At 46.8% G+C, this 17,220-nt stretch overlaps 1 protein-coding gene across 8 annotated transcripts in view; it reads right to left on the bottom strand.

Annotated features, from left to right (window-relative positions):
- Positions 1–15,720, bottom strand: part of PTPRM (protein tyrosine phosphatase receptor type M) — a 477,900-nt gene extending 462,180 nt beyond the window's left edge. For 7 of the 8 annotated variants that reach the window (XM_080579375.1, XM_080579374.1, XM_080579372.1 and 4 more), the window contains exon 1: positions 15,200–15,720. In XM_080579375.1, the coding sequence (XP_080435501.1) occupies positions 15,200–15,272 (73 nt within the window). In that variant the 5' untranslated portion in view covers positions 15,273–15,720. Of the gene's footprint in view, positions 1–1,493; positions 11,986–15,199 lie in introns of all 8 variants that reach the window. The other variant, XM_080579366.1, reaches the window with a different exon arrangement.
- Between the last annotated feature and the right edge of the window lie 1,500 nt (positions 15,721–17,220).

Raw genomic sequence — 17,220 nt, forward strand, 5'->3', positions numbered from 1 at the left:
ACAACTCTCAAACTCCACCAGCACAAATGCAACAGAGAGACCATGCGCAAGCCTAAGCAGAAAAGCACTGAGACTAAATGTACCTTGAAACGCTCTTAGCTCGCGACACTTTCATAATGCCTCGTGTCCACGCGCCAGCTGTGCCTGTGATTCGCACAGCCACAGCGGTTGTAATCCCTGGAAAACATCTACAACAAATTCCCTGCTCCAGCTCTGAGCCAGCACAGCCAGCCCTGGTCCTTGGAAGCAGAAGATGTCCCAGGCTGGAAGGGACCCACGAGGGTCACCGAGCCCAGCTCCTGGCTCCACACAGGGCCACCCAAAATGCTTCAAGGCTTGTAACGAGGCTTTCAACCAGCTACACCAACTCTCACGCTGCCACGCACAAGATCAGAGCCAGGTTCTTTCATCGCTTTCTACTCTGAACCAGGTTTTTTCTGCACCTCCCAGTGGGAGATTCTGCCCATGGCAACGGCAGGTTCCCTATTAATATCAATATACACCATAATTAGCACTGTAATGCAGGTAGTTATGTCATAGCTGTCCTCCCATCCCCTCCCTCACGATCACAAAACTTTATTTACAGAAAAAAAAAAGGAGAAAAAAAACCCACAGCTTATCCAAAGCCCAAACTATTCCTTCCTGAGTCAAACCAGTAAGCGGGCTGCTGCCGAAGGAGGGAGGGAAGGAGCATAAAGGGAGCTCTGGCTACAGGAGGGTGGTGGGAAGAAGTTAAGCTTTGCTGGAGCAGATGCTCTCTGTGAAGACAGCAGCTTATGGATGAAGCAACTTTTCCCATGTAGAGATCTCAAAACCTACGTCTCTACAGGACAAAGATGTGCCTTGCAGAAAAGGCACCATATGGGAAGCGCTCCAAAGAGCACCCAGGAGAAGAGAAAAATTCAAAACGCTACCATCCAAAGGCACAAAACCCAAAGTCTATGCTCCACATCCAGGAATGGCGTAGTAATACCTCCAAGCATACAAACTCACCAAAATTAATTAACAGTTCACTTAGTTATTTCAATCAGTAGCTGCAGCTGAAAAGGAAGCTGTGACATACAGTGCCACCACTGCCATAAGGTAAAAGCACGACTCAATGCTCCATTTTCTGCTGTAATACCTCCAATAACAGACACTTGTACTTATTCATGATGTGAAAAAATGCTCACCCTTCTAATTTGTTCTTCGCGTTTGCTGTTTGCTTTGAAAACGTGGCCTCTTGCACAAAGCCAACACAAAGAAAACAACCATAGGAATGCTGTGATGTGCAGTTACCCTTAGCAGCCTGAGGGGAAAAAAAACACAAAACAAACAAAAAAAAAACACATAAAGGCAACTAAGACAAGACTAAGAAGATGACCAAGACAAAAGTCAGAGTAGACAGACACGCTTCATAACACTATTTTTCAGACACAGAGTCAAGAGAGAAAAAGATAGCAAGTGGGCAGAGCTGTGGATTTTCCTTTCCTTTCTGTCCTGCTTGTACTCACCTAGGTCATTGTGAAACAGCACCTGCTTTGGTCCCAAGGTACACTGCATTCGAATAAGAAAACACCAGAAAATTCTTGTAAAGCATACAAAAACTTTCTCAAAAAACAGTCATCTCCCCAAATACTTCAACAAGTGTGAGATACAATTTGGGAGCTACACAGAACCTCCCTAACAAACACAAGCTGGCTGTTACAGACACACCTGAAGATGATCAGCCTTGACTTTCAGCTGCACTCATCACGAAGACAATAAATACACAGGGTGTAGGTGTAGAGAACAAGTGCATAGGGAACAAACTGGTGCAGAACCCTCTGATACTTTGCTCTCTCGGGACAGATGCTGAAATTTATGATAAATGCTAAAAAATACAAATATCTCCAAAGATAAAGATGACATGACAAGCTACATATCCTATTACTTTCATATTTTGTCTATGCATTTCAAACGCCAAAAAATGTAAAAGGTAGAAACATTAAGTACGTACAAGTCTCTGATAACTTCAGGTGTAAAAGAAGAACAGTTCCTCACAGCAGCTTATCGTGGGGAATTATAGAGTAAAACTTGATACCCCTGGAAATGCATCTCGTGTACATACAGGAAAATACGGAGAGTAAATGTGAACGTCTTCTCTGAAAGACCATGAACTGCCACGGGTGCAACATTCCCGCATCAAAGGCGCAACAGTTCCCAGCCATCTTACAGATGAACATAAAAATGTATTGCAAGGGGTGTCAAAAATCCATCAAGTCCCCCTTTGTTTATTTATTACTGATCCACCGCTGGAGGCAATCGGCTCCGTCTCCAGCTGGGCTGCATTAGCACACTCACTGCAGTGCAAAAGCAGAGTGGAGAGCGCGAACTGCCTTGGAGAACAGCCTCAGCTGACCCGGCTGAACTCACAGAGGAACAGCTGAGGAGGGCTCCTGAAATCCGGCAGCACAGCTGAGCGACAGGGGAAGTGTTCTCCAGCTCTAGGTGCCTATGAACACCTCCAGAAATAACTTTAATAAGCTGCTCAAATTAGATTGCTAAGAGTTCTTCTAGGTGAACTCTTACACGAGTATACCTCTACCAAACCCCATCCTGATGGATAACTGCAGCCATCTGAAAGCTTTTGCAGGATTTCAGCGACTCCCGTACAGCTGAACCTCCACGCAGCGCGTGTACACGAGCTCAGAGTAACTCGTTTATATTCCGGCCCTGGCCTCAGCTCAGCTAAATGCAGCATGTTGCTGCCTTCGGGTAACTGAGACCCCACTTGAGGGCCTATTCTCAAAGCCACCCTGCTTTTCAAACTTACGATCCCGTCACCGACACAGACGGCAGCAGAAGAGTTCAGGGCTGTGCAGACGCCAGGCAGGCTTCCTCCCCTCTTCAAAGGGAGGAGACTGAACCCGAGCAGGATTCAGCTTCCCAAAGCTCTGTGATCTAATTCCACACAAAAGGCTTAATAAGGTTTAGACTCATAATACAATTAGTAATTTAGCTCACAAATTAGACTATCTATTAACACTCCAGCAGAGACAGCAGCCGTATGAGGATTAAGAAGGAACCTTACGCTCTCGATACGGGGCGAGACCTTGGCTGCTCCAACCGGGCACTTCAGCTTCTGCACGGGACAACACGCGGGGCACCGCAGGCAGCATCCTGCTGGCACACCCAACTTTCCTCAGCAGGAACCATGCTGATCATCTGCACATCGTCTGTACCAACTGGGAACTCCCGAGCTCATCCGAAAGCCCAGTTTAAGCTGGTAGAAATACGAACTTGCAGAATTGTCTCTCAAGGCAGCATAGAATACACGGCATACACATTTACTGCGTATGTATTTATAGGCGTTTTAACCACACGTAAAAATTATTACCAAAATTAGCCCACCGACATGGAGAACACGCACATACATCACTACCTTGGCTTAAATACAGCATTTAATTCCGGGACTCGAATAAAGAGACAACAATTCTTCTTAAAGGTTTGCATACAATGTTTATTCTGTGTTTAAGAAAGGAAGCAGGTTTATGTAATGCAAGACTCTGCATCTTCCCCTTCACCTAATCGGTACTAAAAAGATTCAGCCAAGAGCTGATACCTCTAGCATACTGCCTGATGGCACGCTGTCCATGAAGAAAAGGATGCCAGATGAGTTTTTCAGAAGGCTGTGCATGTAGCTCCGTTTCTACAAAATGCTGATATCAGGGTGTTCATGCTGACTTGTGCAACACCTGATTACCTGCAATTACTATGCCATCAGAAGCTCTTGGTAATTAATTATATCGCATGCTCCAACCCAACCATATTCATCTTTAATTTTTGAGCTCGTGTTTATATAAATAGTGCCAGTATTAACAGTGCCAAGCTAGTTCTTTTTAGCTTGAAGAACAAATAGGGAAAAAAAAAAATATGCAGTTTATTTTGCACTCTAGTAAAAACCATTAACACCCAAATAATATTATGAATAACGTCCATCTGGTCTGAAATCTAAATCTGGCCACGGTATCGCATTCTCCACTAGCAGTGCCTGCTGTTGCTATGAACTGTTCACCGTGACTGCTCTCCATGCAAAGCAAAGCAAAACTTAAACCCCGCTCGCTTACACCACTTACTCATAACCACACACTCTGCCGGCATGTGTCGTAATACATGCACGGGACCATTCTGATCTAATTTGCCTCAGAAAAAAAAAATAATGATAATAATAAGCCTTCTTGGTATGAATAATAAGCAGGCAGCCAGGATGTCCGTCCCCAAGCTTTTGTGGCAGCCCCCCAGAGGCTACGTGCCCTTATCAGATGTGCATGTTGATCCCCAAAGTGTCCGGGCATCGTCCTCCAGCCTTGGGGTCACGGCTGCCCTGGGAAGAGGCAGCAGAGGAGGACACAGGGGGCTCCTGATGATGGAGAATGGGGATGGGGGCAGGCCTGAGCACAGAAAAGGAGGTGGAGAGAGCGCAGAAGGGGGCAGCTCAGCAATATACTCTTAAAGGTGGCCTGGTGGTTAACAGCTTTGTTAAATATGTATGTTATTTGCTGGGGAATGGATGGTGTTAAAGTGCCATTTTAGACAGAACTGCGAGCAGGTAAGAGCCCTCCCTCTTGCTCTGCACAAAATTCCAGAGTACACAGCTCTAGCAGATTACTGTAATTGGGCAATTCTTTCTTTTATTGCTAGACCACTGCGTAGAGTCAAAGCACTGAAATCATGTGAATGGGGCTACTGGTGAATACCACGTTATTTGTTCAACGGCAGCTGCTCGCACATAGACCTGACTTTTCCGCAGTTCCCCTTCAAAAAGTCTGGAAGTACACATCTTCTGACAGACGAGCCAGAATTCATTTCTAACGGCTGTAAATCTAGCACAGCACTCTGCAGGCTGTGAAGACTTCCAGAGCCAGTTCTGGAAATGTGAGATTCCTCACTTACAGGAGGTGAGTGGCTCCCAAAGCTCCTGTGATCCACCCACCACGAGCAAACAAGTCTGCCAGACACTACTTCACCGAGGCAGATTTACCGTGGACCAATTCAGGAAGCTGCGAATCTGGATTCATTCTTAAAACCGAGATCTTCACAAGTATGGACAGTTTTCATTGCAAAGTCTGCAAGTTTGGGCTGTGCATCAGAAACTGACTGAAGGTTTGCAACAACCACAACAGGACTGACAGGGAAGCAGTAACTTTCAAAACACACAAGCTTCCAGGCTGCAGTCTGAACCCAGCACCTGGTGGCTCCTGCCTGACACCAGAACAAGCAGGCAGCTGCTTTCAGTTTCCGTGCCCCACCGAGTCCTAACAGGCACCTCCCAAACTGAGGACATGCATTGCTAATGATTGTATGTTTCTCTTCAAGAAATCAGCGAAGGAATTTCAAGAGCAGCAAACGCATGCAGCTCACATAGCCTAATTCCCCTCGAAGCGACCAAGGCGACACAACCAGACACAGCCCAGACAGTCCTCACACGCAGTAACTGTGGCTTCAACCCTCCACCCACCTCAATCCTGTCTGCAATGGAGACCCCACAGCTGCAAGGGGACTGACAGTGGGACCGGCGGCTGAGGCTGGCAGGCACACTCCTCACGGGCAGACGCGCTGCCTCAGGCCACGCAGTCACACGGCTGTCCGCCTGCAGCTGGAACTGCAGCAGAAGTAGCTAAGGAATATTCACAGAATCACATAATCATTAAGGTTGGAAAAGACCTCCAGGATCATCTGGTCTAACCATGACCCCTACCACCAATGTCACCCACTAAACCGTGTCCCCAAGCACCAGGTCCAACCTTGCCTTGAACACCCCCAGGGACGGTGACCCCACCACCTCCCTGGGCAACCCGTCCCAGTGCCTGACTGCTCTTTCTGAGAAGAAATGTCTCCTCATTTCCAACCTGAACCTCCCCTGGCACAACTTGAGGCCATTCCCTCTGGTCCTCTCACTAGTTATCTGTGAGAAGAGGCCGACCCCCAGCTCCCCACACCTTCCTTTCATTTCACTGCATGCATAATCTACACACCAGGCTCAACCTGAGGAACATTTTGAGTCTTTTAACATTCACACCTTTTTCACAGCTGTGTGGGGTGTCTAATGTGGGTAATGCTGAACTCTCCAATAGTCAAGATGCAAAGAAGCACCGGACAAACTGCCTTTCTGTTAAGCGTTTGGAAAAGATCCGGCTCTGGAGTTTCTGTAAGACTTCAAAAAACCCCAACCCACTGCTCCTGTTGCTGCACTGTTGCTGTGGAAGGCAGTTTTTAATTTGTGAGGAGTGTATTTCAACTTGTCTTGGGCTTCTGGGCCCTATGCAATTTCACTGCATATTTGTTCTAAAGGGCGCGTGCTTTCCTCAAACACTAAAAGTAAATACTGAAACCCCTGTAGTTTCCAAATGCCCAAATGAAAATGCCAGGCTAATTCACATAAATCCCTTACTAGCCCAGACTTATGTAGGCAATTCTAACAACAACTCTTCAAGTAAAAATAAATAAAACACACCTCATGAACTTTACGTGTGGTCTCAATCCACATGCTTTGCTGTCACTATAAACAGAGCATAGTAACATTGGGCAACGTACCGGCTTCCAGCTCTCACTGCCAACCTTCTGAGGTTTGTGAATAAATATTAACTTTAATTGTGTTTTGGTTTTGCTGGTTCCCTACGACACCCGCAGACCTAGCCCGAGAAGGTTGCTTTCATGTTCAGAAAGGTGCTCGCAGCGAGGAAGGTGCTCGGAGAAGTGCATGCGGAGGCTTCCTCCTGAGCTAGGACCGAATCGAGATGACACCCCTCAGACACAGGGAAGAGGGCATCAACTGCGTGGCGCCTCCAAATTACCACTGGGACAACAACTTATCTTATCTAGCTGAGAAATGACTTCGGTAATAGCTGTCTCTGCAGAAGTTAAAAAGAAAAACAGCTGAAGTGATGTGTTATGTAAAGTGCTTATATTAAAGTGTTGTATGCGGTGCTTTGTAAAATAATCTTCATCTACTCCGCAGAATTCAGAAAATGGAACATTAGAGGAAAAAAGGCTAGAGCAGTTCTCAGCCATTAGCATAAAAACTACCCCACTGAGTACTACACTTCCTGCAAATGTCCACAACTGTCTTCATCTCCTAAATATGTGACAGTATTTAAGTACACTGTTGAGTTTCTGGGCAAGACTGAAGTTACAGGTGACAGCCGATGGCTGCTGTAAGTGTTCTCTAAATACATTTAGGGGTTCTTAACTGTCAGTTAAAAAAAAAAAAAAGAACACTTCAACCATGGTCAAAACTAAACCCACCAAAAAAGAACAGAAAAGACAGCCTACGACGATGCTCACCCATGCCACAGCCAAACGCCAGAGCATGCACTTAAATCCAGGTCTCCCACACCTACGCAGGAGCTCTGATCACAAAGCAACAGGAATTACAATATGCATCTGTCTTTTGCATGCTGTGCTCCGGCAGCACACTTCGTGTTCCACTATGTCATCCCAATGTGGAGCCAGAAAAAACTTCCAGGCTCAAAAAGTCCCGCAGAGCAGGAAAAACATTTCCTGGTTAAGATCATACAGCACATCTTAAAGTAGAGAAGGAAAAAGAGATTTACACTATCAAAATACAAATAGCTTCCAAAAAATTGTGATCAGAGTGATGTTGATATTGAATTACACCCTGTGATAGAAATATCATAATAATTGCAATAAATTATGCGTAGTCCTATGCAGTTGGCAAGCAGGGTTGAACCTTGAAACAAATGCATTTCCTCACTCAAGCAAGTTCCTACCAAGTGCGTGAGCACACGCTGAACAGACCGTGGAGTTGTTAGGAAACACTGGGCTTCTTGTTGTAATTTTATTTACCAGAAGCAGAAGGATGTAAGAGGGAACAGATAATAATGAAATCTGTCTGTTCAAACAAAACAAATTCACTCACCCCATAAGAAGCGAGAATAAGCATAGCAAAACAGCTACAGGAAGAACAGTTGTGTCTGATTTGGGGCCTAACGCAGCTCACGGAGACGGAAACTGACTTTCGTGCTTATTTGCAGCTGTTAGCAGAAGCGTATGTTAAAGCTGGGAAAAGCCATGAACTTGAAAATACCACAGGTGAGACTCTACGCAGATAGAGGACAACATGAAACCTTTTGAGAAATCTCAGCCTCTGCCTGGGATGTGATCTCCGGCTGTGAAAAAACAGACTGCTGCCAGATCCGTTTTCTCTACGTACCCGCAGAAACTGCACAGGCTTCCTAACTGGAACGGTAAGGTGTGCGTGCAGGTGACCGCTTTAGTGATCACAGACTGCAGGACTAGCCATGGCAGAATTACAGAGCATCGGCTCCCAAGATATGGGATTAGTTAACACCAAGTGGAGAGGGGGAAAAAGAAAAAGCTCCCCCAACTACCTCTGCTGTGAGCACGACATGAACTACTGCATAGGTTACAAGCATACGCACAACTACAGCGATGCTCATCGTCCAGTCCAGTCTATACTCACCAGAAGCACCGATGTGAAAAGCCACTCTCTTTGTTTACCTGTAAGAACAACTCCATGGCAAAAACCCCAGGGCATTGCCAGTCCGCTGTCCACCTACCTGGAAGAGCACAGAAACTCCCGTAATACTCAGTCTTACAGAACAATCTCATCAGCAAAACTAAAAACCACTATTTCACCTAATCAGCCTACCATTATGCATTACAGAATTACAACAAAGGGCCACAGACAAAAGTGGTTTTCACAGTCACAGAATAATGAAATAACTGAATAGAATAAGGAGTCAAACAATACTGGATTTTAGAATTGGGGATAAAGTGGTGATAGGGTTCAAGCTGTCAAGCTCCCCTTCCAAAATCCCTACTGTAACCAAAACTTGCTGCTCTTGAAATCAGGGCAGATTACACACATCTAGGGGAAGAAGGGGGAAAAAAAGAAGAAAAGAAAAAAAAAAAAAGGAAAAACCACCTTGCTCATATGAGAAATGTGAGAAATCTGGGTTTCACACCACTCCACAGGGAAAAAAAATAAAGTTTCATTAACATCATTACACTTAATCATATGTGCAAAGATAACCAAATATTGCTGTGTAAAGCTGTCAGAAGACATGTTCGAGCCTTGAATAAATTAACGAGACAAGTGTGTTCAAAACAAAGATGACAAAAATAAGAAAATGTGAGTAAATATAAATCCATTTATGTTTTCCAGATGCCATTTAACTGCCTTTACGACTTCAGCTTTTTCCTAGGGTATTTTCCCTTCCAGTAAGATTCATTTCTTACACTCTTTCACACAGTGTCGTGCTTTCCTTCCCAACCTTCTCCCCAAACACCACAATGCTCACCTGCTTTCAGAGCTCCTTCCTGCTAATGCTCCCCTGCTTTTGTCTGAACAAATGCGGTTATTACTGTCTTTGCTACCACTGCTCCTCATGTGGCAAAGGGGCACGCAGAGTGAAATGGCTGAGCCACTTCTTCCCTATTCCCTGCAGCTTCTGGACATGAGTATGTGTTACAGGCGTAAATACACCTTCATTTTTACCATTACTCTCAGAAACCTGGGCATAAAAATGTCTCTTCTACATTTTTAAAGCATGGGTGAGGGCTTACTCTCTGTAACTCCTCGCAATATTAAAGGCAGGGACGTGCCCTTTAATTGCCACAACACAAGGCTCTTCCAAAAATCAGTACAGAATTCCCCTGACAGCAACATCCTTTCCGAAAGTAATTCCTTTGAGTGGAGCAGAGGTCTCCCCACGACGCATTATCAAGGTGTTAACTCACACAACACTGAGCCTTTTCTTTAAGACATACCTACAGATCAATCGAGGTGGTTAAGATACAGCTTTATCACACCTCTGTAGCTATTACCCCTGCATTTAAGCCACTAGGAAAGCACTAACAATTTCTTTGTAATTTCATGCATTTTATTGCAGTATTCAACAGAAGGCTGAATGAGTGCTGCAGTAACAGTGATACTGAAATCAGCCTTTTTATACATAATAGAAAGTTCATTTGTGTTATAAGCAAACTGATGCAAACAAGCCACCAGTGGCTTCAGATTCTCTAGGTCGCAAAAATTCATCAAATATTTTCACACCTCCCAAGTTCCAAACATCCTGACGTTCAAGGAAAAGCCCAGCTTCCAGCCCTTCCTCTTCTTCCACTTAGAAAAGTGGATTTAGAGATGCAGCTACACCTAGTGATCAGCAGCAGAGCACAGCAGGCAAACCCACGAAGGCACAAATGTTCGTGCCCTACAAAAGCAGAAAGAAGTGAAGAGGGGGCGAGGAAAGCGACAGAGTAAAATTTATTACTAAACTTCTTTTTCTTTTTAACATATTACTATACGCTCCAAATTGGTTTTGTTTTCCTGAAATGCTTTTCGATACATTGAGAGCATTACATATTAAATCAGAAATACATATTTGGAAATTATCAGCAAATTCGGATGAAAGAAAGAAGACTCTCAATTTTTCCTACAGAAATTGAGGAGAATTAAGGTAATTCAGGTGCACTCACTCACTAATAAACAATTTATTCCTGGGAAAACTTTCAAACCCGCTTATTTACACACTTGGGAGCTGAAAGGCTCGTAAAAGCATGTCATTTTCTGTGGAAACACCTTTAAAACTTAATGATGTAGCTACCCTAAATAAGTGTTTGACAATGGTACTAATAAGCTTTAAACACAAGAGGCAGCCCTCTGAAGTGATCTTTCCTTCAGGATGAAAGTGCAAGGTGCGAAGTAGAGGATCAGTTCCCAGGTCCTGACCTCACCACACCACCAGACTTCGTCCCATTAATCCTACACCTACTGTGCTCACCTCACCAGTCAGTGAGATGGAGACCAGAAGCTTCCTCTCTCTGTCCTAACTTGTGTTGTGATGTGTTTGAGGAATCTGTCTCTCTAGCTGTCAATCTAGCACCTTCTGCGAGCACTAAACAGATTATTTTCTGTAAATTATATACTGCTATATTGTTTCAGGACACTGTAATCTATTTTCCTCACGAATTCTGATGACCACTGAATTGAGAGACCAAAGAAACACCACAGGATTTTTTCAGTGTTTTTACATCCTTGTAATCTTCTGAAAGGTTTATTTTTAATTTCTGGCGTGGTTTCGTTACTAACTTTTGACACCAGAATAGCTCAACAATATAAAAAGCAAACCCCACCACACGGTTTCTTTTTTGACAAACCCCGATGCTTCCAAAGCCCAGACTCTCATTTAATTGGATGCATTCTCGAGTACGTCCTAGTTTACAGGGAAACACAAACTTTATTTCAAGCTCCAAATGGCCAAAAGTGCTTAAAAATACAGACCTATTCAAACCTGATCCTTCACTTTTCTTCCACTAACTTGCTGGACTGTTTTAAATGCAGTTACTCCTGGGTGTAAACCCAAATAGAGTCATTCACCTACGGAAATCAGAGCTGTGGTAGGAGCAGCAAAAGCCTCTGACAGCAAGGCGTTTGGTTTGGGCATCTTCTCCCGCAGCTGGCTGCTCAGCAAGGCCACGTCCAGGCTAGGAAGTTCAGCTGAACGGTCGTGCTGACGAGCTGACAACTGCTGCAGGCGCTGGTACCGCTGCGCTTCCACCAGCACACCTCGCTTCCCTCGCGAGTGCTGGGATACGGGCTCGCAGGTGGAATCAGCAGTGCAGGAAAAAGCAGAATTTGTTAAATTAAGATATAAAACAAACCTACGGCTCTTTGCTGGCGAAATAATCAGAATAGCTATCAAAGGCTTCCAAATACAGACCCTGAACACTCTGACAAACCTCTTTAAGATGAGTAAATTACACCAGAAAGTTTTTATTTCCTACACATTTCCCCGATTGCCAGAAGCTTCACTTCAGCTGGGGCTGGACCTATGTAGACGTAACCCATCTTCTTCCTTTTCATCCTTCCTCTTTGCTGTCACCAACCATCAGCATCATCACGTTAAGTTCCAACTTTAGCATGTCACGTTTCTTCATTACATTTGTTTTCGGAAAGTGTGATTCTTGCCTTCAGAGTGCCTACACCCAAAACCAAAACAGGGGAAGATGAGGCACAGCATCTATTTAAAATGCAAGGTTTATATTTTAAGTCCATGAAATAGCTTGAGGACTACTATTCTCCATGGAAAACCTTTGCCAGTCCCTAAGCAAAATAGTTTGCAGTTTTTGTACAGCACTTCCCCTCCTGTTCTCCTCCTTATAACCACCACTAGTCCTGGCACAAAATCACTCCTCCAAGCACTTGCAGGCCATCCCTTTGCAGAAGAAGTAAAACTTAAAACCAGCACCGCAAGAAGAATGTGTTAATACACAGCCTTATTGCTTTCTATAGCAAAAGAGAATAGAGCGCTCTAATAATAGGCCTCTCTAGGTCAGACTCAGGTTATAAGCAAGAAGCACCAATTTCAGGATTCAGGCTGTGTGCAAATTTAAATCAATCTGAGCACGACGCCTTTGTAAAAACACAGTTTCTGCATTCTATTACACATCTCCTTGCCTTCAATTTCAGTTACCTGTGCTGGTATTTGACAGAACTCATTACATCCAGACCTCTCATTTTATAGAAGACCTAATATTTAGGCTTACAGTGTCCCTTCTAACTTTCCACATCTCCGTGTTTGACCTAGATCCCTTGCAGGAGCGCATCGCCTCCCCTTGCCTGCATAAGCTCCCGGCGAGATGGCAGAAGGAATACCGCAGCAATACTCAGGCAGAGGATGACACCAACACAGCTCAGGCACTTTGTAATGTTAGCCTTCAGTCTTCACATGGCCCCACTTAATGACATACATGCTAAAATCATTAAATAAAAAAAAAAATCTAACTTATGTCTGCTAGAGTTTCTCAGGAACAAGCAATCTGTTCTCGCAGAAAGACCCCAGCTACTTTTAAAAACTTTCTAAAATAAGCAGCACTGTCCATATAAGACAGTGCTTTCAGCAACATCTCTTGAATTCAAATTCTTGAAAGCATTTGCTTCTTGAACCAATGAGTCCAGAATTTTAAATTCTTTAGTTAAGGACTCAGAGAAAATCTCATTGTTATTAACTGTTAAGCTGCTTTCAAAAGATTACTTGAAAGCTTCCAGGCCTTAAAAAGCCAAGATCTGATCTTTCAGCGTGATTATTCTCTAAATAAGAAACTCAAATAAAACAATAGCTGAAGGTAATGTTAGAACTAATCTCTGTCAAATAAATCAATCATTTTAGGAAAGGGTAAAAATAAAAATGGAACTAGAAATGCCAAAGATGACTTAACTCACCCACTGCTATTCTTTGCTTCAAATATGTGTGGAGTTGGTTTTCTTTCTTTCCTTTTTTTTCAATTCCTTTTTTAAACTTTTGGCATGTTATTCATACAAACCCCACCAGCAACAAGGGACAGCTAGTACAAAAACTAACTGCCCAGCTCAAGGACGGATTTTTGTGTAATTTAATTTCTATGACACTGATGCATCACATTTAACAAAAGCAACAGCAATTTTTTTCCCCTAGGCAAAAATGACTCCCAGGCAAGCACTTCAAATGGTAAAGTACGAAAATGGAAATTTCATCAATTTTGGTCTGAGTACCAGGAATCGATATTAAAAAAAAAAAAATAAAAAAATAAAAAAATTAAAAAACCACAATGCACACACCTCTTCACGGATAAGCTTTCCATTCAATATTTAACATCCATGCACATATGGACGCACGGGGAGAGAGCAGGCCAGATGCTGCATCCCGCGGCACCCTCTGCAATCCCGTTTCAGCGTGGCGATCGTGGTGTCTCTGCCTCAGAGCTCTGGAGGTGCTGGAATCGCCTTGTGCAATAACTGGATGCGCAAGTCAGTAAATCCACCTAAGGGCATCACTGAATTGTTTGTGTTTTCTACGACCGTGTGTGTGGCAATGGAAATGAACACAACATGAATGGCACTTAAATGCTGACTCCAGTATAGCGTCAGCGTATCACACACTCAAGTCACTTACATGTCCAGAAGAAGAGTTGCCCTAGCTCAACTTTAAGCAAGAAGTACAAGAGTTTGGGCAGGTCAGCAGTGAGTTACGGGTTTGTCTTCATAAAGGAAGAGCTCTCACTGAAGCTCGGACACTAGACTTCCAATATTAATGAGTTATAGGGCTAATATACATGAGTTCAGTTCCATAATTCACTACAGAGCACAGCTTCGTCCTAACACGAGTATTTGGAAAAGATTTCATCATTCGTATATATCATCTCGGTGCAAAACATCCCTCTGCTCAGGAGCCCTCTGCCTCATCTGCAGTAAAAACGCTGTAGAGAATTTAAGGGAAACGCAGCTGCATACACAAAAGGTCCCTGGGACATAACATAAACCCGTATTTTTTTTAAACAAGTTTAAAAGCAGACCACGAGCTCCCACCCCTAAAACTTGCCTTACCCACAGAGCTGCATGGAAGCAACGCGTGCGTACAAAATATCCAGCAGCCTGCGCACCCGGCTAAGTCAGAAGTCTCGCTCCCCACGGAAGCGCACTTCGCATGAGCTGAGGACCAGATGTCTTCAATTTCTCTACCGTACTTTGCAGCAACTTCGTGCTGGAAGCAACCCACGACAACCCCCCCACACACCCCCCTGAAGCGAGCTCGGCCCGCTTCGCTGCGAAGGGGATTTCACAATCCGGATTCCCGTCTAAAATTACGGGTTTCTTCGGCACGGAAATAGGACGGGGGAGCAGCGGGGGGCTGCGAAAACCCACCCGAGGACCCGAGGGAAGAGGGGATCGCCGCTCCGCCGGCTGCGAGCCCCGACACCCCCACACACGGGGGGGTCCCCCAAAGCCGGGGCTGCGCCCCGCCGTGTCGCGGCCGCCCGACGCCGGGGACTGCCCGTGGGGGGCTCCCCTCGCCCCTCAGCCTCCCCGGCAGGGGTTAGAGGGAAACTTTTGGGAAGGGGGATGCGGGGAAGAGCCGCTGCCCGAGCGGGGCACGGCGCGACCCGACCCCGCCGGCCGCTCGCCCTTCCCCTCGGCGCCCTTCCCGTCAGGGCGCACGCCAGCGGCATCCCGCCCGCCGCCTCCTCCTCCTCGTCCCTCTCCTCCTCGTCCCTCTCCTCCTCGTCCCTCTCCGCCGCCTTCAGACACTTTTTTTCCCACCGTATACAAAGCGGCTGCGAAGTGTCAGCCCCGCCGGGGGGGGGTCTGAAGGAGAGAGAAATCCAAGGCAAAGTGTGTCCCCGTCCCCCCCCGGCCACCGCGGCGGCGGCCCCTTACCTGTGAACGTCTGCGCTCCCGCTGCCAGCAAAAGTCCGGCCAAAGTAACCAGGCAAGTTCCAACTTTCCCCATATTTCCACCCCTTCCTGCCGCGGATCCAGCAAAGTGCCAAAGTGTTTGCCAAAGTAGGAGGCTCCCCCCTCGCCCCCCTCCAGCCGCTGGGGCAGGCGGGGAGGGGGCGGCCGGGACTCCCCCTCCGGGCTCCCCGGAGCCGCTCTGTCCGCTCCTCGTCCCCCTTGGCTTTTCGGGGCGCCGGGAGAGGGGCGCCGGGAGCCCGCGGTGCCTTCCTCCGGCCGCTGCCCTCGCCCCGGGGGCCGCGTCCCCGCCGCTGCCCGGAGCCCGGAGCCCGGGGGGGTGGGGGGGCACCCGTAATGCCGGCGTCTCCCCGCCCGGCGCCGCCGCCGGTCCCGGTTGAGCTCGGCTCCCTGACTGACTCGCGGTCCCCCCCGGCAGGCGGGCGGGCTGAAGGGAGCGGGGAAAGTCACGCCCAGCCGGCGGCGGCGCCGCTCGGCCCCGCTAGAGGGCGAGGCGGCGCGGGCTGGGCGCCGCGGGCGGCTTCGGGGTCGCGGCCGGCGGGGGACGAAGCGCGACGGGCGCTCGCCCCGCAGCCCCTGTCCCGGGGACGGGGACTGGGACGGGGACAGGGACAGGGATGGGGGCAGGGATGGGGACAGGGACAGCGGCCCCGCTCTCCCCTTGCCCCGTGCTCTGGCGCAGCGCCGAGGCACAGCGGGGCAGGAACGGGTAACTATAAAAGAAGGGAAAGCAGGGTTTTTCCGTCAGCGTTGTGTTTTGTTTTGTTCCTACAGCCGCTGCTCGTGGCCGCGACCCAGTCGTCGATGAAAGCCGGCAGCGGGCTGCTGCCGGGGGACGGAGACCCCAAACGGGTCCCCTGAAAGTTGGGCGCCTCGCCGCGGGTGGGTAGGGCGTCCCTGTCAGCCCGCCCGCCCTGTCAGCCCGCCCGCCCCTGTCAGCCGCCGGCCCCACAGCGCCTGCTGCCCAGCCTGGGGTGGAAAATGGCCTCGGGGGGTCCACACGTCAAACCGTGAGAGGAAAATCTCTTCGAAAGGGAGCTGCCTTTCGTTCCTCGCACACTGAGGGTCCCGGGCTTTCTACTCCGCGCCGCCCGTGAAGTGCGGCTGCCCCGCAGCCCTGTCCGCTTGGGGGATTCAGCTCCTGGAGTCCCTAACCTTTAGACACTGCAATAATGTGTTTATTGGTTTTAAACCTTTTCTTTCCGAACTTGACTCCTAAAGGTGGAAATATTTTTGTTGGCTATCACTTTCAGTTAAAGCTGTATTTATTTATTTATTTCAGGTGCAGGTGTCAGGCCAAATTTAACGCCTGTTTACTCCCCGGGGTCACAAACAAAACGGTAAAAACAAGAATCAAAATAATGCTGCAATTAAGGGTTTGAGCTGGCAAATTAAAAAAAAAAAAAAAAAAAAGGTCGGGTTCTGCGTCCTCTGTTTTCTCCAGAGCAGGTCCTCTGTTTTTTATGATACTCTCATGTATAGTTAGCATCAATCTCATTGCAACTGAAGTCTTTACCCATCCCCCATGCAGACCTGCAACTTACAACGCATATCAAAGATGTATTCGTATCCTGTATTATATTTACACATAATACGTCCTCTTCAAAGTTAGGCCTTCAGCTCTATCACCTCCTGCAAGCCCCCAGCCTCTCTCTTGTCAGGACACTGTATTTCAGCAACGCATTTGTTACGTGATGCCATCTCTACGAAGGGACGTGAACTTTTTCAGATGTGTGGGGTGTAAAGGCAGCTACCTCCAAAGTTAACACAAGGGGGCAGAATAGCATTAATTGTCGTGTTTCCTGACGTCAGACTTTTCCTTTGAATTGTGAGCATTTTCTTCGTCTATTAATTGCCTGGAATTTCCTAGTTGTCTGCGCCTCCCACCTCCCCCCAGAAAAGTTCGTAATCCCCTCAGACCTTGATAACCTATGCTATTTTCTTTTTTCTTTTTTCTTTTTTTTTTTTGATAATAATTCTACTTT

The sequence above is a fragment of the Anser brachyrhynchus genome (genome assembly GCF_964034855.1).
Source record: "Anser brachyrhynchus genome assembly, chromosome: 2".
In the NCBI taxonomy this organism is placed as follows: domain Eukaryota; kingdom Metazoa; phylum Chordata; class Aves; order Anseriformes; family Anatidae; genus Anser; species Anser brachyrhynchus.